The sequence below is a fragment of the Corvus hawaiiensis genome, unplaced genomic scaffold (genome assembly GCF_020740725.1).
Source record: "Corvus hawaiiensis isolate bCorHaw1 unplaced genomic scaffold, bCorHaw1.pri.cur scaffold_342_ctg1, whole genome shotgun sequence".
NCBI classification, from domain to species: Eukaryota; Metazoa; Chordata; class Aves; order Passeriformes; family Corvidae; genus Corvus; species Corvus hawaiiensis.
The window spans coordinates 1-23,851 of record NW_025963376.1 but is presented as its reverse complement, the minus strand read 5'-3'; the positions used below and the strand labels follow the sequence as shown (position 1 = coordinate 23,851).

General features: G+C 57.3%; 1 protein-coding gene across 4 annotated transcripts; it reads right to left on the bottom strand.

Annotated features, from left to right (window-relative positions):
• Window positions 1-17,623: 17,623 nt before the first annotated feature.
• LOC125321072 (protein NDRG2-like) lies at window positions 17,624-23,670 on the bottom strand. 4 transcript variants are annotated; one of them, XM_048293472.1, is made up of 15 exons: window positions 23,607-23,670; window positions 23,444-23,493; window positions 22,160-22,262; window positions 21,700-21,820; window positions 21,499-21,561; window positions 21,347-21,407; window positions 20,553-20,639; window positions 20,055-20,111; window positions 19,553-19,647; window positions 19,248-19,292; window positions 19,026-19,077; window positions 18,886-18,933; window positions 18,772-18,807; window positions 18,614-18,665; window positions 17,624-18,085 (listed from the first exon to the last, which is right to left on the bottom strand). In XM_048293472.1, the coding sequence occupies exons 2-15, from the start codon at window positions 23,486-23,488 to the stop codon at window positions 17,943-17,945; spliced, it is 1,008 nt and encodes a 335-aa protein (XP_048149429.1). In that variant the 5' UTR covers window positions 23,489-23,493; window positions 23,607-23,670; the 3' UTR covers window positions 17,624-17,942. The 4 variants fall into 4 exon arrangements, with proteins under 4 accessions (XP_048149429.1, XP_048149426.1, XP_048149427.1 ...); XM_048293469.1 differs by lacking the exons at window positions 21,347-21,407; window positions 23,444-23,493; window positions 23,607-23,670 and having other exon boundaries at window positions 22,160-22,809; XM_048293470.1 differs by lacking the exons at window positions 19,248-19,292; window positions 21,347-21,407; window positions 23,444-23,493; window positions 23,607-23,670 and having other exon boundaries at window positions 22,160-22,811.
• Window positions 23,671-23,851: the final 181 nt, after the last annotated feature.

Genomic DNA, 23,851 nt, shown 5'->3' with positions numbered 1-23,851 from the left:
CCAGGAGAGCCGGTGTTTTACCCAGATCCCAGTGCCCTGCACGGCTGCGCTGACACGAGCGCAGGCCGATCGCTCCGCCCAGCACCATCCCTCATTTGCCTCCCACGGCTCCCCAGGCGGCCCCAAACCACCCCAGCGTGTCTGTGCCGGGGCCAGGGCCTGCCCCGAGCCCGACCAGAGGCTGTCACCCAGCCCTGCACCAGCTCCCACCCCCCGGGAGAGCTGGGGAATGCACTGAGAGCTCGGCTCCCCGGGCTCCCCAGCACCCAAACCGCTCCTCACACACACAGAAATGCCCAACCTGCCCCTCTGGGCACAGCCAAACACCACAATTCCATCATCCCCAAGGAACTCTGGCACTTGCCTCTTCACCTCTGCCCATTTCCAGTAGCCGGGGCTAGGACCGGCCTGTCAGAAAGAGCATTCCCATGGCAGTTCATCCCAGCCCAGAGGAGAAGAGGAGCCTGTCCCTGACCCACACCATGGGCAGGACAAGGGGGGCCCTAGCTGGCTTTGCCTACTCCAACACCAAAGCTCTTGGTCCCAAAGATGGGGGCGAGTTCAGTGGTTTTTTCCTGTCCTGAAAGAGAGCAGAAAAGGGAAGTTAATCCCACTGTGGAATCCAAGACTCCTGCATTTCATATTTCTGCTCTGATTGCTCACCGTGCAGTTTTAGCCATGGAAAAAAAAAGGAGAATGACACCATATCAAATAAAAAGTGCTCTTTTCCAGCATTTTTATTTCAGGTATTAAAAGGATGCTCATTTCTCTTCTAGCATTGTTTCCCTCATTTTAGGAGAACCGTTTTCATCCCAGACCCCACTCGTCAGCTGTTCGATCCTCTGGCACTGGATTTGGACAAAAGAAGGGACGCACCTGGACCGCAGGAAATCACTGAGAGAAAACCCTTCCAAAACCTGACAGAGAAAAACAACAGGAGATGCAGGAAGACACATCCCTCATTTGCACGTCTGGAATGCTTTTCTAAAGACTTCTCTGCATCTGGACGCTCTTCGCTCTTGGCTTTCTTTACAAGAATGCATTTGCTGCTAAACACGTCTCAGACCCTCACTTGATCGGGATAAGGTGGGATGGAGATGAAGACTCCCACAGGGAATAGCCAGGGAGATGCAGGGCCTGGGAACATCAAGGACAGAGAAGAGAAGGAACAGGGATTGTTTTTCTTGTTTAGAGCCAGCAGTGCTGTGAGCTTGGAGAACACACGGCACCGCAGGGATCCCAGGGCAGGAGCGGGATAACTCCGGGATAAGGGGAATCTGCTCCCACTCCAGGGCTGTGCCAGTGAAGGAGGGGAATTTTTTAGTGCCTTCATTGCACACAGAAACCAAACCCAGCACCACCGAGCTGGACTTCCGTGAGCTGCAACACAAAGCGGCCCCTGGCCTTTGGGGGAACACAACCTCCCCGAGTCACGGAGCCAGGGGATGACACTTGGGAATGATCCTTGCTGCCTGCAGGCAAATCAGATGAGGGAGCCACAGGAGCTCTGGGGTTTCCTGCTCTTCCTGCAACGCCATCGGTCCAGACCAGGAGACCTTTCCTGGAACAGATCTTCCCTGTAAAGGGAGCTGCACCAAAGCTCAAGCCCTCATTTAGAGACCCCTGGAAAAGCAAAGGTGAGAGGGGATTACCTGGAGCCCCAGGGGACCGAGGCGAAGGCGATGAAGAAGCAGACAGCAAAGTGCTTCCACTGCTTCTCACTCCAGCAAGGGGAACATCCCTGGAATTTCACGTCCAGCATCGCTCCCAAACCCCACAGGTGAATCCACAAGGCTGATCTCCTTCAAACTTCCAGCAGCACAGACCCACCGGGAGGAACTGCAATCCAAGGACACACATCAGCAACCGTCTTCCCGCTTGCCGCTCTCTCCACATTTTCCCTTTCCAGTGGGATGCAGGTGCCACCCCGCAGAGGCAGGAGAACTGCCTTGCAATCCACTACAAAACCTGCCTGGAAAGCCCAGGATGCCCGCAGCCAGCAGCCGTTTCTCCTGGAGCGCCTGCTGACAGCCATTTGAAGCCTGCTGTGCCTCACAGCTGCTTTTCTGCCAAGGGCATTCCCATCTTTTCTTTTTTAGCCCAAATAAAGCTTTGCAAAGCTGAGTTTTGTGAGAAGTGCTTCATGTTTGGATTATTCTTAACTTGGAGTTTCCCTTGGCACCAAAATCAGGGGCTCACCTTTTGCTTGGAGCTCGGCTGAAGTCCTCAGCAATGCCAGGGAATGTGGCCATTGGAGGCTTTGGGCAGATTTGGCTCATCTGCCTTTTTAGGCTTTGTTTCTTTCTCTCAGCCTTCCCACTGCATTGTGGCCTCCGAGGGGGGGGGAATACCTAAAATCCCATTCCATTCCTATTCTTTCGGACATTTTTAGTACCGTTCCTGTACAAAACGAGGCCCCCTGTTTGGATGCTTTTCCCCCACCGTTCCCCGGCAGTTTTATCTGCCACTGCATTCCCTGCGTTGCTTGGGCTCTTCCCAGGTCTCTGAGCTCCTTCACAAGGCAGCAGATCGATTTGGCCCAGGAACTAAACCCTCCCGAGGAATTGTCTGATGCCATCTCTGCATTTGACAGCTGATCCTTGTGCTCAAAGGATCCCTCTTTCTTCCCTCCAGCCAATTCCAAGGCTCGCTGCCCCCAGCTGGGATCAGTCCCCAGTCTGATCCCTGCAGTCTTCCCTGCCGGGATCCTGCTCAGGAATCCATGGGCTACAAATGTAAGAATTAATTCTCCCCACCCCCTGCCCACTTCTAATTCCAAAGGATTTGGTGTCTGCCTTACCCGGCTGGAGCCTGCTTCCAACTCTGTTCTTGCTGCTTCTGCTGCTTTCCATTTCCCAGGAATTCCACCGACGGAGCGACAGCGATTTCCAGCTCCGCCAGGATTCCCTCTGTTGCCTTTGGGTGCTGGAAGGATATCAAAGCCAGGGTCTCTGGGGCTTTACTATCAGGAAATTACATCCCCGGATTTGTTCATTTCCAAATATTATCTCTTCCCAACAAAGCACTGGGCATCCAAGGAATTACAGAAAGTGATGGGCTGACCACTGCTTACTCCTCTGGAATGTCAGAGCTTGGAAAAAAAGGGCAGTTGAGGCTTCTCCTGGTGCTGCCCATGAGGTGCATTTTACTTAACAACCCCTTCCCGTGTCTTTCCCTGCATCCACCAAAAAATCCACCCGTTCATTCCCCAGCTGCTTGCTTCCTCCCTCTTTTCCTGTATCCAACAGAATTTTAACAGGTGAATATTCCCCTCTGCAAGAGCACCTTTCATTCCAAACCTAAGAACAAACGAATCACTTCCTTCGACCTTCCTTATTAGGATTCCACTGAGAGCGGTGGATGGAAAATGATCCTCTCCTGGTCCCTGCTGGATTCCCGGAGCAGGGATTCTTTCCCCCCCCCTGCGGTGCCCTCCTCCCCCTCCCGCCCCCACCCCCGCACCCTTTTCAGGCTTTGTTCCACAGCTTTTGCCTCCAGACCTCAGATCCTTTCGTTCTCCAGGAGCTCCCAGCAGCTCCACGGCCTTTCCTCTCCCATCCTGATCATTTCTCCAAGAATGGAGCTCTGCATTTCAATTCCCTTCTCTTTTCTCTGACAATTCCCACCAGTCCAGACCTAAAACTGACACAAGGAACACTCGGTGCCCACAAATCCAAACCCAGACCCGGCCATCCCTAAACCAGCAACTCCCGGACAATTTGCGTTCGTTCCAACCTAACACTGAGGACTCACCCAATCCTTCAAAATTCCCAACAAATATCCTGTTGCCTTCACAGCTCCCAGGGGATTCTGCTTCGCGCTCACACGGATTTGGGACTTCCCTGAAAAAACCCGTGCAGGGCACGCTGGAATCCCCGATCCCGTGAATCCGGGGAGCGTTAAAAGCTCGGTCCAGCCTGGGCCCCCGGAAATTTTTGCCAAATATCCCCCAAGTCCTCGGGATAACAGAACTCTCTGGTACTGCATTTTTGGCGTTGGAAAGCCTGGAATTACTTTATTCCTAGTGCTGGGCTCTGCATATGGCCGAGAAAATCCCGGCCTCCACACAGACCCAGATTCCCAACTTTTTGATACATTTCAGCAAACCGAGAAATTCACCTTCCCTGCTTCTTCTTAAGGGCATCCTTCTCTTCCCTTACCCGGCGGGCTCTCTCCCGCTGGGGGTGGGTTTTCCCCTTCCCGTGCTAATTAGTCCCTACTTCCAGGAGGTTTAGGCACCTTTCTTCCCTGCGAGGGATTTCTTAACACAGCCACCGAGGCTTTGGGAGTCTTCTTTATCTTCTACTTTCTGCAAAAACACCCTGTGATCCATAAATGCCACAATCCAGATGCCCAACTTCAACAAGACATCCTTTTTACCTAAAAACACTCACTCTCAACTCTTAGATCTTTGGAAGTTTTACCCCACAAAATTCCCCTATTTTTCCACCACTGAGTTCCTCAGTCCTGCTTCCAAGGATTTCTTGAATACCACGGGGCTTTTCTCAACATTTACCCCCATGACCTTCCCTACGTGCCCACTGCTCATCACCTCATTTTTCCCTCAATGTCTTCGTTCTCCACCCCAGAGAGTTTGTCAAGTGTTGCCTCCAAAATGTTCCCCATCTGTCCACTACTGAGTTCCCCATTTTGCCTCCAAAATATTCCTTCTGTCTCCTCCAGATCGCATCCACTTTTACCCCCAACATTTTACTTCCTCTACAATATTGATTAAACCTTTTCCACCCCAAAAATGTGCACTCTCTCCCTTAAACAGCACCTCAGCTTTTCCCTCAAAAATGCCCCAGAGAGAAACTCAGATTCAGCCCCCAAACTCCCATCTTCCTACACAAACAGTTCTTGGGGCCCCTCTCAATTCCCCCAGGCTTTCAGCTAAAGGAAGAACTGGAAGCCTAGTCCCTCATCTCCGCCCCTGTTTTGCTTTCCCGGAAAACCTTGCGATCCCACGCTTTCTCCAAGAGATCTGCTGGGAGTACTGCAAGGTTTGCTCTGTCAGAGCGCATGGGGGGTTTACAGCACTTGTTCCTCTGCATCTTTACCCTTTCATCAGGTTTTCCCTGGAACGATGTTGTGGGACAAGCTTGGAATTACCAGAAATGGATCAGGTTCACATTTTTTCCCCACCAGTTTTTATCTGGTTTGAAATTCCTGGAATTACCCTCAAATATGCCCTAGAACACTGCTGTGAAAGGATCAATGAGAAGAACAGCCTGAAAGCAGAAAACCACCTCCAGCAGCAGCCAGAACGATCCCATTTCTCTTCTTACCTGGTCCTGCCAGAGCTCCCAACAGCCATTCCCATTCCGAAACAAGAGCTATGGAAGGCATTCCTGCTGTCCGTGAGGGTGAGGTGGCAGCTCTGGATGGTCTTTGCTGTGGAACCAGGCAACAAACAGAGTGTATTGATCTTGGTGTGGCCCCTTCCAAACCAAACCACCCCGTGATTCCATGCGTGGATCAGCACCTGTCCCAGCTCCATTCCAGAAACCCCCTCCCACTAACCCAGAACTTTCCTTTTTCTGCTCAACATCAGGGATTTGCTGCCGAGTGCCCCGGACAGGGGATGCCTCAGCCTTCCCTGGGACCGCAGCATTCCCTGGGACCGCAGCCTTCCCTGGGACACCTCGGCATTCCCTGGGACCGCAGCATTCCCTGCGCTGCCTCAGCACTCCCTGCGCTGCTGTTCCACGCCGATCCCGTGGTCCAGCGCCTGTGCGGGCTGCAGTGCCGGGCTCTCCCCACAAGGCGGCAGCACCGGGAGCGAGCAGCCCCGGCCGGTCCCGCTGGCTCGGGGCAGCTGCGCCTTGAACCCGCCCTGAGCCGGCGGGGCCGTGAACACAGCGGGCACAAACCCCACCGGTGCCCTTTATTTCACCCTCAGAGGCACAGGATCGCAGCATTTCCTGGGCTGGAAGGGACCCGCAGGGAGCCTCGAGTCCAAATCCTGGCCCTGCACCCCAAGAATCCCACCCTGTGCCCGAGAGCCTTGTCCAGACGCAAACTCTTCCCCCAAGATCCTGGAAACACAGAGGGGCTGGGAGAAGGATGACCATGGAGGATTTTTTATATAGATCTCCTTGTATGATCGTTATATAATATTATTAGATAGTCCAGGAACCCATCCCTGTGCCTGGACACCCATCCCTGGGCCGGGACAGCCATCCCTGGGCCGGAATACCGATCCCCCGCGGCCCCCACCGTCCGCTCGGGGCTGTCCCCGTTCCCCGCTCACCTCCGAGCCCGGAGCACCCGCCCCGGTGCGCCCGGCCCGGCCGCGCTGCTCCCCGGGCTCCCCGCCATTGCCGCTCCTGGCGAAGAAGGGCGGAAGTCACCGGGACCGCACCAATGTGGCGATCGGGTCAGTGGCTATTCGACCTTCTCAAGATGGCGGCCGGAAGGACCCCGCTCCGTCTATTTGGCTGCCTGAATGCTCCCGCCTGCCCCAGGCGCCGCTGACCCCACAGTCGGTGTCCGCATAGCGGGAAACGCCTCAGAAAATTGCGTGCAAGCGCTGGGCTGGCGTCGGCGTCGGCGTTGCGTTCAGGCAGCCGAATAGACGCAGCTTGGGGGGGGGGGGGCCTTCCCTGCCGCCATATTGAGAAGGTCAGAAAACACCATAAACGACCGCCATCTTTAGTGTGGCGGTGATGCAACTTCCGCCCGTCGTCGCCATCTTAGGTGCTGGCAGAAGCCACTTCCGGTCCAGCCGCCATCTTTAGTGTGGTACACTTAAGGGCCCCCGCCGCCCCTCACAAGGGCGTCTATTCGGCTGCCTGAATCCGGCCCGGACTCCAACGCCGGCCCCGCGCTTTCCGCGCGATTTTCCGCGGTGCTTCCCGGTGCGAGGACACGGCTGGTGGGGTCAGCGGCGCCGGAGGCGGGCGACTGCTCCGAGACCGGCGGCAGGCATCGGCAGGCACACCTCTCAAAGGGGCCTAGTGCGTCCGCCATCTTGAGTGTGGCGGAAGTGTAAACCACCCTCTGCAAGGTCACTTAACGCCGTCCCGAGAGCGCGGAACTGCGCCTTCCTTTCCGAGCCGCCTCCTTGAGAGCGACACGCGGGTGGCTCGATTCCGACCGTGCCCGCCCGGTGCTCCCCGCCCGGGTCGCGCTGCGACCGCGCCTCTGCTGCCCGGCAAAACCGGCCCCCGCCCCCCGCGCTGTCATTCCTCGCGGTCGCCGCCCCGCACGGCGCCCGCTCCTTTCCATAGCTGTGGCCCCGCTCACGCACGGCCCTGTCCCTCGGCGCTCCGAGCCGCCCTTCGCCCCTCCCCTCCGCTGACAGACCCAGCCCCGCTCGCTCCCGCTCCTTGCCCTTGCCACGCTCGGCAGCCACCGAGGCCGCCGCCCTCTCGGCTCAGCCGGCACCGGGCGGCAGCAGCGCCGGGGCGCCGTGCCGGGGGCGGCAGTGCCGCGCTCTCGCCACCAGGCGGCAGCAGCGCCGCCCAGCTCAGCCCGGGGGCAGGGACAGAGCAGAGGCAAAAGCCGCCTCTGGGCGCTCTGCAGCTCCTGCAGCCCGAGCGTCTCGGCTCCTGGGGCCAGGCACTTGCTGCTTTCCTTCCTACAGAAAAACGCCGGCTCGTTATTCGCAAAACTTGCTGATCTCTATTCCCAGCTTCTTATATTCCTGTATGCGACAGAGTAGAGAGAGAGGGCTGGCTCATTTCAAAATGAATTTACATCTAAATCAGTAGCATTTGCCTGTAGATGTAAAAGTGAAGAACTTAACAGGTTTTAGTATTCTGCATACATCCCTCCCTGGGAGGAATGGTAAAAAGTTAAAAACAAATGAAATTTAAAAAGTAGAAAGTTAGAAACAAAGTTACAACGGCAGAAATTTAGAAACAAACAAAGAGGTAAAATACAAGAAACAAACAAATTTCCAAAGGTAGAAAGTTAAAAACAAACAAAGTTAGAAACAAAAAAAAAATTAGAAACAAAATTAGAAAGGTAAAAATTTAGAAACAAACTCAGAAAGGCGAGTGTTGAGCCTTTGACAGGGTACCCTTCCTTCTCGGACCAGGGTGAAAGAGCAGAGGAGGCTGCTGCTCTGCTAAGTTCTTTATTTCACAGTCTCACAGCTGTCTTGAAGGCAGAGTTCGAATGGGGTTACATGATAAAGCCAAGCAGCAGCAGCAGGCAACACCAGCTTCTTCTATATGCTCCATACACTCTACTTTTTCTTACAGAAGTGTGGATTCTATTTGTTAATTGACCAGTAAGATCAACACACCATTCTAGTTTTCTTTTCCTTAACCCATCCTGGTCTAATTCTAACAGTCGTAAGCCTCACACAAGTGTCATCTGCCCTTGTTCCATAAGGAATCCCTCTACAGACAGGGAGTTGTCACCGGCCCCGTGCTCATGGGCTGCAGGGGACACCTGCACTGAGGAGGAAATGGAAATGGGAAAGAGGGAAATGCAACCGGATGGGACGCACCTCTGGCACCACTTTTCCTCTTCTTCCTGCTGTCCTGGAAAGCCCCAAGTAAATCCAGTCCCTCAGACCTTGCCTCCCTGAACGCCAGGAGAGCCGGTGTTTTACCCAGATCCCAGTGCCCTGCACGGCTGCGCTGACACGAGCGCAGGCCGATCGCTCCGCCCAGCACCATCCCTCATTTGCCTCCCACGGCTCCCCAGGCGGCCCCAAACCACCCCAGCGTGTCTGTGCCGGGGCCAGGGCCTGCCCCGAGCCCGACCAGAGGCTGTCACCCAGCCCTGCACCAGCTCCCACCCCCGGGAGAGCTGGGAATGCACTGAGAGCTCGGCTCCCCGGGCTCCCCAGCACCCAAACCGCTCCTCACACACACAGAAATGCCCAACCTGCCCCTCTGGGCACAGCCAAACACCACAATTCCATCATCCCCAAGGAACTCTGGCACTTGCCTCTTCACCTCTGCCCATTTCCAGTAGCCGGGGCTAGGACCGGCCTGTCAGAAAGAGCATTCCCATGGCAGTTCATCCCAGCCCAGAGGAGAAGAGGAGCCTGTCCCTGACCCACACCATGGGCAGGACAAGGGGGGCCCTAGCTGGCTTTGCCTACTCCAACACCAAAGCTCTTGGTCCCAAAGATGGGGCGAGTTCAGTGGTTTTTCCTGTCCTCAAAGAGAGCAGAAAAGGGAAGTTAATCCCACTGTGGAATCCAAGACTCCTGCATTTCATATTTCTGCTCTGATTGCTCACCGTGCAGTTTTAGCCATGGAAAAAAAAAGGAGAATGACACCATATCAAATAAAAAGTGCTCTTTTCCAGCATTTTTATTTCAGGTATTAAAAGGATGCTCATTTCTCTTCTAGCATTGTTTCCCTCATTTTAGGAGAACCGTTTTCATCCCAGACCCCACTCGTCAGCTGTTCGATCCTCTGGCACTGGATTTGGACAAAAGAAGGGACGCACCTGGACCGCAGGAAATCACTGAGAGAAAACCCTTCCAAAACCTGACAGAGAAAAACAACAGGAGATGCAGGAAGACACATCCCTCATTTGCACGTCTGGAATGCTTTTCTAAAGACTTCTCTGCATCTGGACGCTCTTCGCTCTTGGCTTTCTTTACAAGAATGCATTTGCTGCTAAACACGTCTCAGACCCTCACTTGATCGGGATAAGGTGGGATGGAGATGAAGACTCCCACAGGGAATAGCCAGGGAGATGCAGGGCCTGGGAACATCAAGGACAGAGAAGAGAAGGAACAGGGATTGTTTTTCTTGTTTAGAGCCAGCAGTACTGTGAGCTTGGAGAACACACGGCACCGCAGGGATCCAGGGCAGGAGCGGGATAACTCCGGGATAAGGGGAATCTGCTCCCACTCCAGGGCTGTGCCAGTGAAGGAGGGGAATTTTTTAGTGCCTTCATTGCACACAGAAACCAAACCCAGCACCACCGAGCTGGACTTCCGTGAGCTGCAACACAAAGCGGCCCCTGGCCTTTGGGGGAACACAACCTCCCCGAGTCACGGAGCCAGGGGATGACACTTGGGAATGATCCTTGCTGCCTGCAGGCAAATCAGATGAGGGAGCCACAGGAGCTCTGGGGTTTCCTGCTCTTCCTGCAACGCCATCGGTCCAGACCAGGAGACCTTTCCTGGAACAGATCTTCCCTGTAAAGGGAGCTGCACCAAAGCTCAAGCCCTCATTTAGAGACCCCTGGAAAAGCAAAGGTGAGAGGGGATTACCTGGAGCCCCAGGGGACCGAGGCGAAGGCGATGAAGAAGCAGACAGCAAAGTGCTTCCACTGCTTCTCACTCCAGCAAGGGGAACATCCCTGGAATTTCACGTCCAGCATCGCTCCCAAACCCCACAGGTGAATCCACAAGGCTGATCTCCTTCAAACTTCCAGCAGCACAGACCCACCGGGAGGAACTGCAATCCAAGGACACACATCAGCAACCGTCTTCCCGCTTGCCGCTCTCTCCACATTTTCCCTTTCCAGTGGGATGCAGGTGCCACCCCGCAGAGGCAGGAGAACTGCCTTGCAATCCACTACAAAACCTGCCTGGAAAGCCCAGGATGCCCGCAGCCAGCAGCCGTTTCTCCTGGAGCGCCTGCTGACAGCCATTTGAAGCCTGCTGTGCCTCACAGCTGCTTTTCTGCCAAGGGCATTCCCATCTTTTCTTTTTTAGCCCAAATAAAGCTTTGCAAAGCTGAGTTTTGTGAGAAGTGCTTCATGTTTGGATTATTCTTAACTTGGAGTTTCCCTTGGCACCAAAATCAGGGGCTCACCTTTTGCTTGGAGCTCGGCTGAAGTCCTCAGCAATGCCAGGGAATGTGGCCATTGGAGGCTTTGGGCAGATTTGGCTCATCTGCCTTTTTAGGCTTTGTTTCTTTCTCTCAGCCTTCCCACTGCATTGTGGCCTCCGAGGAATACCTAAAATCCCATTCCATTCCTATTCTTTCGGACAATTTTTAGTACCGTTCCTGTACAAAACGAGGCCCCCTGTTTGGATGCTTTTCCCCACCGTTCCCCGGCAGTTTTATCTGCCACTGCATTCCCTGCGTTGCTTGGGCTCTTCCCAGGTCTCTGAGCTCCTTCACAAGGCAGCAGATCGATTTGGCCCAGGAACTAAACCCTCCCGAGGAATTGTCTGATGCCATCTCTGCATTTGACAGCTGATCCTTGTGCTCAAAGGATCCCTCTTTCTTCCCTCCAGCCAATTCCAAGGCTCGCTGCCCCCAGCTGGGATCAGTCCCCAGTCTGATCCCTGCAGTCTTCCCTGCCGGGATCCTGCTCAGGAATCCATGGGCTACAAATGTAAGAATTAATTCTCCCCACCCCTGCCCACTTCTAATTCCAAAGGATTTGGTGTCTGCCTTACCCGGCTGGAGCCTGCTTCCAACTCTGTTCTTGCTGCTTCTGCTGCTTTCCATTTCCCAGGAATTCCACCGACGGAGCGACAGCGATTTCCAGCTCCGCCAGGATTCCCTCTGTTGCCTTTGGGTGCTGGAAGGATATCAAAGCCAGGGTCTCTGGGGCTTTACTATCAGGAAATTACATCCCCGGATTTGTTCATTTCCAAATATTATCTCTTCCCAACAAAGCACTGGGCATCCAAGGAATACAGAAAGTGATGGGCTGACCACTGCTTACTCCTCTGGAATGTCAGAGCTTGGAAAAAAAGGGCAGTTGAGGCTTCTCCTGGTGCTGCCCGTGAGGTGCATTTTACTTAACAACCCCTTCCCGTGTCTTTCCCTGCATCCACCAAAAATCCACCCGTTCATTCCCCAGCTGCTTGCTTCCTCCCTCTTTTCCTGTATCCAACAGAATTTTAACAGGTGAATATTCCCCTCTGCAAGAGCACCTTTCATTCCAAACCTAAGAACAAACGAATCACTTCCCTTCGACCTTCCTTATTAGGATTCCACTGAGAGCGGTGGATGGAAAATGATCCTCTCCTGGTCCCTGCTGGATTCCCGGAGCAGGGATTCTTTCCCCCCCCTGAGGTGCCCTCCTCCCCCTCCCGCCCCACCCCGCACCCTTTTCAGGCTTTGTTCCACAGCTTTTGCCTCCAGACCTCAGATCCTTTCGTTCTCCAGGAGCTCCCAGCAGCTCCACGGCCTTTCCTCTCCCATCCTGATCATTTCTCCAAGAATGGAGCTCTGCATTTCAATTCCCTTCTCTTTTCTCTGACAATTCCCACCAGTCCAGACCTAAAACTGACACAAGGAACACTCGGTGCCCACAAATCCAAACCCAGACCCGGCCATCCCTAAACCAGCAACTCCCGGACAATTTGCGTTCGTTCCAACCTAACACTGAGGACTCACCCAATCCTTCAAAATTCCCAACAAATATCCTGTTGCCTTCACAGCTCCCAGGGGATTCTGCTTCGCGCTCACACGGATTTGGGACTTCCCTGAAAAAACCCGTGCAGGGCACGCTGGAATCCCCGATCCCGTGAATCCGGGGAGCGTTAAAAGCTCGGTCCAGCCTGGGCCCCCGGAAATTTTTGCCAAATATCCCCCAAGTCCTCGGGATAACAGAACTCTCTGGTACTGCATTTTTGGCGTTGGAAAGCCTGGAATTACTTTATTCCTAGTGCTGGGCTCTGCATATGGCCGAGAAAATCCCGGCCTCCACACAGACCCAGATTCCCAACTTTTTGATACATTTCAGCAAACCGAGAAATTCACCTTCCCTGCTTCTTCTTAAGGGCATCCTTCTCTTCCCTTACCCGGCGGGCTCTCTCCCGCTGGGGGTGGGTTTTCCCCTTCCCGTGCTAATTAGTCCCTACTTCCAGGAGGTTTAGGCACCTTTCTTCCCTGCGAGGGATTTCTTAACACAGCCACCGAGGCTTTGGGAGTCTTCTTTATCTTCTACTTTCTGCAAAAACACCCTGTGATCCATAAATGCCACAATCCAGATGCCCAACTTCAACAAGACATCCTTTTTACCTAAAAACACTCACTCTCAACTCTTAGATCTTTGGAAGTTTTACCCCACAAAATTCCCCTATTTTTCCACCACTGAGTTCCTCAGTCCTGCTTCCAAGGATTTCTTGAATACCACGGGGCTTTTCTCAACATTTACCCCCATGACCTTCCCTACGTGCCCACTGCTCATCACCTCATTTTTCCCTCAATGTCTTCGTTCTCCACCCCAGAGAGTTTGTCAAGTGTTGCCTCCAAAATGTTCCCCATCTGTCCACTACTGAGTTCCCCATTTTGCCTCCAAAATATTCCTTCTGTCTCCTCCAGATCGCATCCACTTTTACCCCCAACATTTTACTTCCTCTACAATATTGATTAAACCTTTTCCACCCCAAAAATGTGCACTCTCTCCCTTAAACAGCACCTCAGCTTTTCCCTCAAAAATGCCCCAGAGAGAAACTCAGATTCAGCCCCCAAACTCCCATCTTCCTACACAAACAGTTCTTGGGGCCCCTCTCAATTCCCCCAGGCTTTCAGCTAAAGGAAGAACTGGAAGCCTAGTCCCTCATCTCCGCCCCTGTTTTGCTTTCCCGGAAAACCTTGCGATCCCACGCTTTCTCCAAGAGATCTGCTGGGAGTACTGCAAGGTTTGCTCTGTCAGAGCGCATGGGGGGTTTACAGCACTTGTTCCTCTGCATCTTTACCCTTTCATCAGGTTTTCCCTGGAACGATGTTGTGGGACAAGCTTGGAATTACCAGAAATGGATCAGGTTCACATTTTTTCCCCACCAGTTTTTATCTGGTTTGAAATTCCTGGAATTACCCTCAAATATGCCCTAGAACACTGCTGTGAAAGGATCAATGAGAAGAACAGCCTGAAAGCAGAAAACCACCTCCAGCAGCAGCCAGAACGATCCCATTTCTCTTCTTACCTGGTCCTGCCAGAGCTCCCAACAGCCATTCCCATTCCGAAACAAGAGCTATGGAAGGCATTCCTGCTGTCCGTGAGGGTGAGGTGGCAGCTCTGGATGGTCTTTGCTGTGGAACCAGGCAACAAACAGAGTGTATTGATCTTGGTGTGGCCCCTTCCAAACCAAACCACCCCGTGATTCCATGCGTGGATCAGCACCTGTCCCAGCTCCATTCCAGAAACCCCCTCCCACTAACCCAGAACTTTCCTTTTTCTGCTCAACATCAGGGATTTGCTGCCGAGTGCCCCGGACAGGGGATGCCTCAGCCTTCCCTGGGACCGCAGCATTCCCTGGGACCGCAGCCTTCCCTGGGACACCTCGGCATTCCCTGGGACCGCAGCATTCCCTGCGCTGCCTCAGCACTCCCTGCGCTGCTGTTCCACGCCGATCCCGTGGTCCAGCGCCTGTGCGGGCTGCAGTGCCGGGCTCTCCCCACAAGGCGGCAGCACCGGGAGCGAGCAGCCCCGGCCGGTCCCGCTGGCTCGGGGCAGCTGCGCCTTGAACCCGCCCTGAGCCGGCGGGGCCGTGAACACAGCGGGCACAAACCCCACCGGTGCCCTTTATTTCACCCTCAGAGGCACAGGATCGCAGCATTTCCTGGGCTGGAAGGGACCCGCAGGGAGCCTCGAGTCCAAATCCTGGCCCTGCACCCCAAGAATCCCACCCTGTGCCCGAGAGCCTTGTCCAGACCCAAACTCTTCCCCCAAGATCCTGGAAACACAGAGGGGCTGGGAGAAGGATGACCATGGAAGATTTTTTATACAGATCTCCTTGTACGATCGTTATATAATATTATTAGATAGTCCAGGAACCCATCCCTGTGCCTGGACACCCATCCCTGGGCCGGGACAGCCATCCCTGGGCCGGAATACCAATCCCCCGCGGCCCCCACCGTCCGCTCGGGGCTGTCCCCGTTCCCCGCTCACCTCCGAGCCCGGAGCACCCGCCCCGGTGCGCCCGGCCCGGCCGCGCTGCTCCCCGGGCTCCCCGCCATTGCCGCTCCTGGCGAAGAAGGGCGGAAGTCACCGGGACCGCACCAATGTGGCGATCGGGTCAGTGGCTATTCGACCTTCTCAAGATGGCGGCCAAAAGGACCCCCGCTCCGTCTATTTGGCTGCCTGAATGCTCCCGCCTGCCCCAGGCGCCGCTGACCCCACAGTCGGTGTCCGCATAGCGGGAAACGCCTCAGAAATCTGCGTGCAAGCGCTGGGCTGCCGTCGGCGTCGGCGTTGCGTTCAGGCAGCCGAATAGACGCAGCTTGTGGGGGCCTTCCCTGCCGCCATATTGAGAAGGTCAGAAAACAGAGTAAGCGACCGCCATCTTTAGTGTGGCGGTGATGTAACTTCCGCCCTTCGTCGCCATCTTAGGTGCTGGCAGAAGCCACTTCCGGTCCAGCCGCCATCTTTAGTGTGGTACACTTAAGGCCCCCGCCCCTCACACGGGCTTCTGTCTATTCGGCTGCCTGAGTCCGGCCCGGACTCCGACGCCGGCCCCGCGCTTTCCGCGCGATTTTCCGCGGTGCTTCCCGGTGCGAGGACACGGCTGGTGGGGTCAGCGGCGCCGGAGGCGGGCGACTGCTCCGCGACCGGCGGCAGGCATCGGTGGGGACACCTCTCAAAGGGGCCTAGTGCGTCCGCCATCTTGAGTGTGGCGGAAGTGTAAACCACCCTCTGCAAGGTCCTGGCAGGTTCTAATAAAAACGTCACTTAACGCCGTCCCGAGAGCGCCCAACTGCGCCTTCCTTTCCGAGCCGCCTCCTTGAGAGCGACACGCGGGTGGCTCGATTCCGACCGTGCCCGCCCGGTGCCCCCCGCCCGGGTCGCGCTGGGACCGCGCCTCTGCTGCCCGGCAAAACCGGCCCCGCCGGGCCGCCCCCCGCGCCGTCATTCCTCGCGGTCGCCGCCCCGCACGGCGCCCACTCCTTTCCATAGCTGTGGCCCCGCTCACGCACGGCCGTGTCCCTCGGCGCTCCGAACCGCCCTTCGCCCCTCCCCTCCGCTGACAGACCCAGCCCCGCTCGCTCCCGCTCCTTGCCCTTGCCACGCTCGGCAGCCTCCTCGGCTCACCGTCGGTCTCGCCTAGGTCATCTCATTCGGCATTTTCTCGGTCATTGTGATCGTTTTTCTTGCCAGGAGATTTCTGTCGTTGTCCTGTCCTCTTGTTTGTCATCTCCTGTGTCACGGCTGCCTGCTTGGGTTTGTCCTGGAGCTGCTCTGCCCTGCTGCACAGCCTGGTGTATGGATGTGATAGGACAGGGCCCCGGGGACTTGAAATTTGTGATGTAGGGTGGAGTTGGATGCTAGATGGAATTCCTGGATTGATACAGGAGGGCTGGAGCTGTTACGTTCTCCTGCAGGACTCTGACTGTTATCGCTTCCTTCCAGATGCCGACGGATTAAGTCCGTGGCAGAGCACCCCCCACCAGGTGAGGCGGTTCCCGCAGGAAGGGGAGTCCCCGTTTGTGTTTGCAGGGCAAGTGTAAAGGGTGGCTGTGTTACGGCACTGTTCGCTGTGTTTCTTTTTAGGAGGTAAAGTGGGACAGCAGCAGTCAAGGTCAATGGGGCGAGGTGGTTTCACAGTCTCTCAGCATGTGAGAGGTGGTGTTGGGGCGCCCTGGGACTTATTCTTCTGGAGGGCAAGAGTGATGTTTTCTGTTTTGTCGTCTTAGGTACTGTGAGCAGCTGCAGAGCCGAAGTTTGGAAGTGGCCAGTAGGCGATGAGCCTCGGCCCTTAGGAGGGAGGGAGGCCTCGTGCAAGGGGTCACTTTTGGGACGTCTCATTGCGGTCTGAATTTTTTTTCTGAATTTTTGCAGCCACCGAAACAGACCCTGGGGACCGTATCAACATCCACGGCGCCCGTGCGCTCATTTCCATCGAGGATGGATTTTGTCGGCTCGTCTTCCAAAAGCTAAGTGTCGGGACCGGTGGTGGGGACAAGGGAAAAAACCCTTTGGAATTGCAGGAGGCCATTTGAAGTTAGCTTAGAGGAGAGGGCTGAGCTTCTTGAGCATCCTCTTAACAGCTCTGGTACTAACTTCTTGTAAGGACTTATGTTTCACCATCATGTGCTATTGCCGTAGCGCTTTCTTTCCTTTGGCTCATCTTGCAGTAGGAATCTGTCTGTAGCTGTGTGTGAGAGGTTGTGTCTGCCCGTGCCAGTGTGTGTGGAATGGTTCCAGCCTTGTGTGGACGACTCCTGCCTTTCAGGTTTTTCCAAACCTAACCCTTCGCCTCCAGGCGCCTGTGCCCAGGATTGGGTTACAGCCTCCTGAAATTGTGCAAGGCCCAGGATTTCTCCTGGCCTGACGCTGCCAGCGACGCTGGCTCCAGCTGCCCTTGGAGTTAAAAAACCACCTCCAAACTGGCATCAACAAAGTGGGGGGCTGAGTTTTGTTTCCTGTGGAAAAGGGCCGGCGTTCCCCTCCGGGCACTGGGGGCCGGGAGTGGGCTGCGGCCTCCTAAAATTGCCAACGGCACCGGAGTTCTCCCAGACCAACGCTGCCCGGAACCCGGGCTCTGCCTGGCCTGGAGTGGTCCTGGATGGCTCCAGGGGGCCTGAGGCTCTGTCCTCGGAGTTTCTGAAAGGTTCTACAGCACTGGGATGACTTCGACTTCTTTTCCTCTCCGTTTCAGTCCCTGGGTTGCTTCCATGAGTCCCAGTTCCTTCCCTCTGCTCCCCTCCCACTGTCCCCACTTCCCTCCCGCTTCTGCCTGTGTCCTGTCCCAGTGTCCCCGTGTCCCTCCCGCTGCAGATACCGGACACACATCACTGCTTTAACCCTTTATTGCCACCACAGGGAGCCCATGTCGGGGTCCCAGATGTTGCTGGGGGAGGAGGGAGGATGGAGGGGGGGTCCAGGGGAGTCTTGGTGGGGGTTGGAGGCCCCAGAAGGCTTTGGGGATGGGGGTGCGGAGTGTCTGTGGGGGCTTCTCCGGCCTCACAGGGCGAGTCCCAGGGTGTCCTGGGGGCTCCCCAGGGGTCATTCAGGGGGTCCCGGAGGGTTGGAGGTGGGTCCCCGGAGGGGTCCCAGGGGTCAGGGAGAGCTCCTGGTGCGTTTTTGCGGGGGGGGAAAAAGGTGGGAATCCCTCAGGGGTTGGCGGTGGGGGGAGGGGCGGCCCCGCCCCCGATGCTGCCCCGGCTCAGGGTCCGGCTGCGGCTGCGCTCGCCCTCGCCCGCAGTGACCGAGCCGGTTCGGGAGCGGGACAGGCGCGTCATGGCGGAGGCGGCCACTGCGGGGACACGCCCGTGGTCCTCAAACCGCGCCCCGGCCGTGCCCCCCCTTTCCGAATAAACCACGCCCAAAGTGCCAAACGCACCCTTTGCCGCCGAACCACACCTTTTTCTCAATGAAAAGGGCCCTTCTCCCAACAAACCGAGCCGCTTTCCAGAAAACCGCGCCCATTTTGTCCAGACCACGCCCTTTTCCCACCCAACCACACCCTTCCTCCAAGCCACGCCCCTTTCCAACGAGCCACGCCCATTTCCCGCCAAATCCCCACCTTGGGCCACGCCCCTTTCCTTTAGCCACGCCCCTTCCTCCAAACCACGCCCCTTTCCTTTAGCCACGCCCCTTTCCTCCAAAAGCCATGCCCCTTTCCTTTAGCCACGCCCCCTTTCCTCCAAAGCCACGCCCCTTTCCCTCCAAACCACGCCCCTCACCTTGAGCCACGCCCCCTCCCCACAGGCCCCTCGTGTTTGTGCATATGAATAAACCATCATGCATATTAACGATCCCCTCATGCATATGCATCACTCACTGTAGCCCATGCCCTGCAGGAAGTACTTGATGGCCTCTGTCAGCCGGCCGGGCTGGGGGGAGGGGCATGGTCAGCGCTGACCACTGAGTGACCACTGAGTGACCACTCCCAGCCCCCCCCGTCCCCCCCGACCCCTCCGGTGACCTCCGACCCCTCACCTGGGTGATCTGCGGCTGCCCGCCACCGTCGGCCATCTGCAAGAGAGGTCATCGAGTGACCATCGAGTGGTCATTTGGTGGTCACTCGGTGGTCACCGAGGGGTCAGAGGTCACCTTCAGGAAGGACGTTTGCGTCGGGTCCAGTTTGGCATTGCACTCCACCTTGGGGGAGGGGCGCGGGGAGGGTCAAGGAGTCAGGATGGGGTCAGGTGACCACACCCTGAGCGACCACGCCCCGCCCCTCCCCCACTCACCACAGCATCCTCGTGTGGGGAGTTGTCACCGACCACCAGCAGGACTGGGCAGCTGGGAGGGGGGTCAAGGGGTCACTCTGGGGTCAGCAGTAACTTGGGTGTCAGTGGTCAGTGGGGGGGTCACTCAGGCATCAAGGGTCAGTGATCACTCGGGCGTCACACGGGGGTCAGTGGTAACTCAGGGGTCACTCGGGGGTCAGCGGTCACTCAGTGGTCACTCACCTCAGGCTTCTGGCCCCGCTCCGCTCCAAGCCGAGGTCACCGCGGCTGGGGGCAGGGGCGATGCTTTAACCCCGCCCACCATGGCCACACCCCTCCCCAGGACACCCCCACCCTTTAGCCCCCTCCCCTTTGGCCACACCCCCTCTTCCCCAGGCCACGCCCCCGCCACAAAGCCCCGCCCATCCCAGTAAGGCCAATGGGGTAGAAGCCCCACCCCCCCCAGGCTTTGAGGCCTGTTTGGCCACGCCCTGGGGCCACGCCCCTCCAGGCCACACCCCCGGCCACGCCCCCGGCCACAGCCTCACCTGGTGTACATGGTCCAGAGGAGGGGGGCGTTGGGCATGGCCGGCAGGTGCTCCCGGAGCCGCCGGACAACGGGAGAGGCAGCGGCCAGCTCGTCCTGGGGACCGGCCAGTGACCTCCCAGTGACCACCCAGTGACCGCCCAGTGATCGCCTGCCCACTGACCGCCCCCTAATGTCCACCCCCCCAGTGACCTCCCAGTGACCACCCAGTGACCGCCCAGTGATCGCCTGCCCACTGACCGCCCCCTAATGTCCACCCTCCCAGTGACCTCCCAGTGACCACCCAGTGACCGCCCAGTGACCGCCCGCCCACTGACCGCCCCCTAATGTCCACCCCCCCAGTGACCGCCCAGTGACCTCCAGGACCCCGCAAACTCCCCAAATCCCCCCAAACACCCCCAGCCCCACAAATCCCCAGGAGACACCCCCCAAACTGACCCCAAAAGGACCCTCAGCCCCCACGCCGGCCCCACGGAGCCCCAGAACGCCCCAGACCCCCCCACCTGGGTGAAGAGGTGCCCCAGGATCATTTCGTTCGTCGACGTCGTCAGCCCTGAGAGCTGGGGGAGGGGCGGCTCTGTGAGACCCCCCCCCTCAGCACAACCCCCAAACCCCCGAAATCAACCTCAAAAAGCCCAAAACCCGCAAAACCCCCCCCAGAACGCCCAAACCCCACAAAATCAACCCCAAAACCCCCCAAAGACCGCCTGAGATCAACCCTAGAAACCCCAAAATTGCCCCAAATCCCCCCTAACCCCTCCCAATCCATCCCAGACCCCCCAAATCCTCCCGAAAACCCCCCCCAAATCCCTCCTCAAATTCCCCAAACTCCCCCCAAATCCCCCCAAACGTTCCCAAAATCCCCCTCAAATCCCTCTAAATCTCTCATGAAGCCCCCAGATTTGCCCCAAATCCTCCAGGCTTCCTCCCAAACCCCCCCAGTTTTCCCCCAAATGCCCCGAATTCTCCCGAAATGCCCCGGATTCTTCCCCAAATCCCACCTTGCTGGCAGCCCAGTCCATCCAGCCCTTGGCACGGGGGTCGAGGTTGACCAGCACCAGCCCCTCCACGGCCTCGGGGTGCAGCAGCTGCGACCCCAAAAAGTGACGCCAAAGGGACCCCCGGGCCCCCCCAAACCCCCCAACCCACCCCCAAACTCCCCCAAATCCCTCCCAAATCCCCCCATAATCTCCCAAAATGCCCCCCGAGTGCCCCCCAATCCCCCCAGTCCAACCCCAAAGTGCCCCTGAAGCCTCCCAAAATCTCCTCCAGGACCCCCCCAACCCCTCCCCCCCCCCCCAATCCTCCTCAAATTAAAGTGGATTTGGGGGAGATTTGGGGGGATTTTGGGGGGTTTGGGGCATTCTATAGGGGATTTGGGGGGGGCTCGGGGTGTTTTGGGGTTGGATTGGGGGGGCACTGGGGGGCACTGGGGGGGCTCAGGAGGGGATTTTGGTGCTTTGGGGTTTTGGGGGAGGATTGGGGGGGGGAGTTTTGCAGGCTTGGGGGGGATTTGGGGTTGTTTGGGAGTCTTTTGGGTTTCCTTCTGTTTTTTTTTTTGAGGGGGTTGGAATTCCGGGTTTTATTGGGGGGGGGTGGGGGGGGTTGGGTTTTTTGGGGTTTTTTGGGGGGTGTTTTTTTGTGGGCGTTTTGGGTTTTCATCGGGGTTTTTTGGGGGGGGGGGTTGTCGGGTTTTTTCCGGGGTTTTCTTTGGGACTTTTTTTTCGGGCTTTTGGGGGGCTTTTTGGTGTTTTTTTTTGGGGGGGGGGGGGGTTGTTCCTGGGCCCCCACTCACCCCAAACTTGGCCAGCACGAAGGCCCCGGCCCCCACCCCCACCCCGACGATGCTGCGGATGCTGAGGGGGAGAGAAGTCAAAGGTCACGGGGGGCGTGGCCCTGACCCTGGCCCCTCCCCCCCCACCCCCCCCCCGCCCCTCCCCCACTCACCCCAGGCCCTGCAGGACCCCCGGGACAGCCTCGGCCAATTGCTCCAGGGAGGGGTACTGGTACCTGGGGGGGGGTCAGTGGTCACTCAGAGCTCCCTCGGGGCTCCAGGGAGGGGTCGGGGCTTAAAAGAGGAGGGGGAACGAGGGGTGGGGGAGGGGCTGCGAGGGGGGGAGGGGCGGCTTTTTGGGGAGGGGGCGTTACCCGGAGGGGTAGGGAGGAGCCCCCTCCTCCATCCCCGGCGGCTCCAGCTGCACCAGGTGGAAGTTGCGGGCGATCTCCGACATCTCCGGGTGCCCAAAAAGCTCCGAAAAACAGGTCCGGTCTGCGGTGGGGGAGGCGACGGGAAGGGATTTGGGGGGATTTTGGTGCTTTTCGGGGGGGGGGGGGTTTTTTGTGTCGCTCTGGGGCATTTGGGGGAATTTTTTTTGGGGGGGAGAGTTTGGGGGATTTGAGGAGGGATTTTGGGGGAGGATTTGGGGAAAGTTGGGGCAGTCTGGGAGGGATTTGGGGGGGAGATTTTGGGCTTTTGTGGGATTCTGGGGGGAATCTCTGGGAGATGGGGGGCGGGTGGGGGGTTTTTTGGGGGTGATTTCGTGGGTTTTGGGGTTTTTTCCGGAGGAGGGGTCAGCAGGGGTCACTCGGGGTGGGGGAGGGGACTCACGCGTGTGTCCCACGTCCGGCCAGGTCACCAGGGAGGGGCGGCCGGGCCGGGGGGACCCCGAAATCCACGCATGGACGACCCCGAAGGGCGTTTCCAGGAGGTGCTGGGAAGGAGAGGAATGGAAAAGAGAGAAATCCCCAAAAATGGGGATTCGAGCCCCAAAAAAAATCCGGATTCGTATCCCGAAAATGGCACGGAAAGGGTTGGGCCCCAAAAGGGGGGTTTTTGGCTAAAAATGGCCCAAAAAGAGAGGTTCTGCCCCCGAAAATCCATCCAAAATTCCTCGTTTTCCGCTCCCAAATCCTTGGGTTTGACCCCAAATTTCTCATTTTCACCCCAAATTTGCCACTTTCCCCCCCAAATTCCCTCTTTTCACCCCAGATTACTCATTTTCGCTCCCAAATCCTCATTTCTGTCCCCAAATTTCCTCATTTCCCCCCTCCAAATCCTCGGGTTTGCCCCCAGAATTCCGTTTTCACTCCCAAACCCCGGGAATTGCTCCTTTATCCCCAAAGCTGGCATTTGGGCCCCCGGATGCCCGGATTTGGCCTGGAAATGCCCCAAATCCCAGGATTTAACTCCCTCATTCCCGGCTCTGACCCAAATTCCTCCTTTCACTCCCCAATCTCCAAAACCCCTCCCCTTTATCCCCAAAATTCTGCCCCCAAATCACCAAATTCCACCCCAAATCCTCTTTTTTCCCCCCCAAAATCCCCTTTGTCCCCCAAATCCCCAAATTCCACCCCAAATCCCTCTTTTTTCCCCCCCCCCAAATCCCCTTTGTCCCCGAAATCCAGCCCCAAATCACCAAATTCCACCCCAAACCCCTCTTTTTTCCCCCCCCAAAATCCCCTTTATCCCCAAAATTCTACCCCCAAATTCCACCCCAAATCCCTCTTTTTTCCCCCCCCCAAAATCCCCTTTGTCCCCCAAATCCCACCCCAAATCCCTCTTTTCCCCTCCCCCAAAATCCCCTTTATCCCCAAAATTCTACCCCCAAATCCCCAAATCCCGCCCCTTTCCCCCCATTCCCCGCCCTACCCCAAAATTCCCGATTTTTCCCCCCAATCCCCCCCCCCGGTTTTCCCCTCCCCTCCCCCCCCAAATCCCGACCGCGCCCCTCCCCTCCCCCCACCCCCCCCCCCCCCAATCCCGTTTTCCCCCCCTAAAAAAAAAACCCGGAAACCCCGGGAATTTTGGGGTGGGGGAGGGGAGGGGGCGCTGGGGGGAGGGGAGGGGTGTCCGCCCCTCCCCCACCCCTCCCCCACCCCCCCAAATCCTCACCTTGACCTCCGCCGGTGGGGGAGGGGCGGCCTCGTGCAGCTCCATTGACCCTGGAATTTTGGGGGGGGGGGGCGGGAGGGGGGGGGTCAGAGGTCACGACCCCTCCCCCACTCCCCCTCCCCCCCCCCCCCGCGCCCCTCCCCCACCCCCGGGGGGTCCGAACCTGCGGCCACCTTGAGGCGCCCTCTGAGCGCGGCCCCTCCCCCACCCCGGGGCCCCTCCCCCACCCCGGGGCCCCTCCCCCCGCCCCCGCCCTGTTCCCACGGGGTGGGGGAGGGGCGCGGCCCCGAAATAGCCCCGGGGGGGGGGGGGGGGGGCCCTCCCCCCACGCGCCCCTTTAATTACTGTAATTAAGTTCGCACGAACAAGCTTCGTTCCAGTCTTAATTAGCTTTCTTCCACTTTTAAT

Bases quoted from the DNA above. Each gene is read 5' to 3' on its own strand.
- LOC125321072 (XM_048293469.1), bottom strand. From the start codon at position 22,488: ATGAGAAATTTGGGGTCAAACCCAAGGATTTGGGAGCGGAAAACGAGG. The intron at 21,821-22,159 runs GTGAGTCCCCTC...CCCCCACCGCAG, and splicing joins GCCGGACGTGGGACACACGC to ACCGGACCTGTTTTTCGGAG. The intron at 19,293-19,552 runs GTGAGGCTGTGG...CCCTGCCCCCAG, and splicing joins CTCTGGACCATGTACACCAG to CCGCGGTGACCTCGGCTTGG.